Source organism: Polistes fuscatus, unplaced genomic scaffold, assembly GCF_010416935.1.
Source record: "Polistes fuscatus isolate 324 unplaced genomic scaffold, CU_Pfus_HIC Scaffold103, whole genome shotgun sequence".
NCBI lineage: Eukaryota > Metazoa > Arthropoda > Insecta > Hymenoptera > Vespidae > Polistes > Polistes fuscatus.
This window is the reverse complement of record NW_025113002.1, coordinates 62,747-64,549: the sequence shown is the minus strand read 5'-3', so window position 1 is coordinate 64,549 and position 1,803 is coordinate 62,747. Positions and strand designations below refer to the sequence as shown.

The following is a 1,803-nucleotide window of genomic DNA, read 5'->3' as shown; positions in this document are numbered from 1 at the left end:
AAATAAAATAAAATTGTATAATAGAAAAATTTAAATAATTTTTGCTTGTTAACATTTCATACATGATCAACATTTGATTTGTATAAATAATAATAATAATCGCGTTGTGTCGTCACGACCTTTTCATTGCACGATCTTTTCACTGCACGAATGCACTATTACGACGTTTAGACAATGCAGTTGCATTTAACATGAAGAGTGTTCGTATTCAACTTGGCAAGACTTACAAACTTACGTTTTATTAATCGTACGTATGAGTACTAAAACTTTGTCTTAACTGTAACGATGCCAAATTGAAAAAGATTTGAGATGTTGAAAGAAATTGATTGTCGTCAATTTGTATTATATTGTTAACAATTTATAAATAAACGCAACAATTGTTTTAATAATATGATACTCGATTAAAAATAATACAATAAGGAAAGGAAATGATTTTTGAATAAAATGTTTGAATATTATTAAGAATTGAAATATGTTGAATTAATTAATTTTATTTTTTATAAAAGTAATATTGCAATTTTATAGGATTAAATTTTATTAAATATTAGGATTAAATATTTATTTAACGAAAAAAATATAAATTTTCCTATTTGTTTACGAGATGGAATATTATTTATCGAGAGTAAGAATAAAATTAAATAAAAATCCAAAATAATCATCGGATAAATATTTGAATACTATAAATAGAAATATGTAGAAATTAAATTTTATTCTTTATACACACAAAAATATTGCACACACAATTTTATGATAAAAATTATTTAACCGGAAAATAAAATGTTCCTATTTGTTTACGAGATGAAATATTATTTATCGAGAGTAAGAATAAAATTAAATGAAAATCCAAAACAAACATTGTGAATATAAATATTTGCAAAATATTTTATATTCCATAAAAGTGAATCAAACAATTACTATTTCAATTATTAAATCGCAAACAAAAATACGAACAATTAATTATCAAACATATATAAAAATATTTGTCTATCTTATTTACAAAAAAAAAAAATAAAATCATAAATAATTTTTGTTAACAGACGAAAGTCCAAAGGACAATGTTGTCGTACATGTTACCAACGGAGGACAAACCACCGCCTGGAGAACCGAATCAAAATCATCAAAAAACCCAAGGAAATTATCGGAACACCAGCAGCAGCAGGCTTCACAAAAATCCACGAGACCAATATCAACAACAACAACAACAACAACACCTACAACAACAACAACAAATCCAAAACCATCATCAACAGCAACTACCACAAACAATTCGGCAAAAAACAACGGCCTCAACAATAGCAATATCGACCTCACCGAAAAAATTTGTAGACGGAAGTATTAGAACGATGATAGTGTCTAACAAAATCGAGGATCAACATCAACATCAAAATCAACAACAACAACCAAGTTCGATGGATCGTCATTATCAAACTCAATTTCAACATCAACATCAACAACAACAACAGCAACATCAGATTCAACACTCCTTGTCTTCGGAAAGTCCGAAACACAACGGTACCTTGGTGGCCAAAAAATCGACCCTTCACAATTCGTCTAGGGTCACGAAGGACGACAGTTTGTACAGCATCGACAGTGATGCTAGTACAGTTGGTAGCGATCGGAAGAACAAAATTCTCAACGGTGCAAAGCATGCCAGTCTTAAGAGGTAAACGAACTTATAAAACACGTCTTACATAAATCTAACTGTGGGTTTAACCTTTTTTTTTTCTTTCAAGAGGATTGGATAGAGATAGGGATAGTTGGAAGTTGAAAGTTGCAACTTGAGTTGAGTCGAGTTGAGTTGAG

At 29.3% G+C, this 1,803-nt stretch overlaps 1 protein-coding gene across 1 annotated transcript; it reads left to right on the top strand.

Annotated features, from left to right (window-relative positions):
• Positions 1 to 1,033: 1,033 nt before the first annotated feature.
• Positions 1,034 to 1,663, top strand: LOC122526163 (cAMP-dependent protein kinase catalytic subunit-like; the record flags this gene model as incomplete). The annotated part of the gene is given in 1 exon segment (XM_043649374.1): positions 1,034 to 1,663. A coding segment is annotated over 1 exon segment (608 nt), but the record flags the coding sequence as incomplete, so codon positions are not given.
• Positions 1,664 to 1,803: the final 140 nt, after the last annotated feature.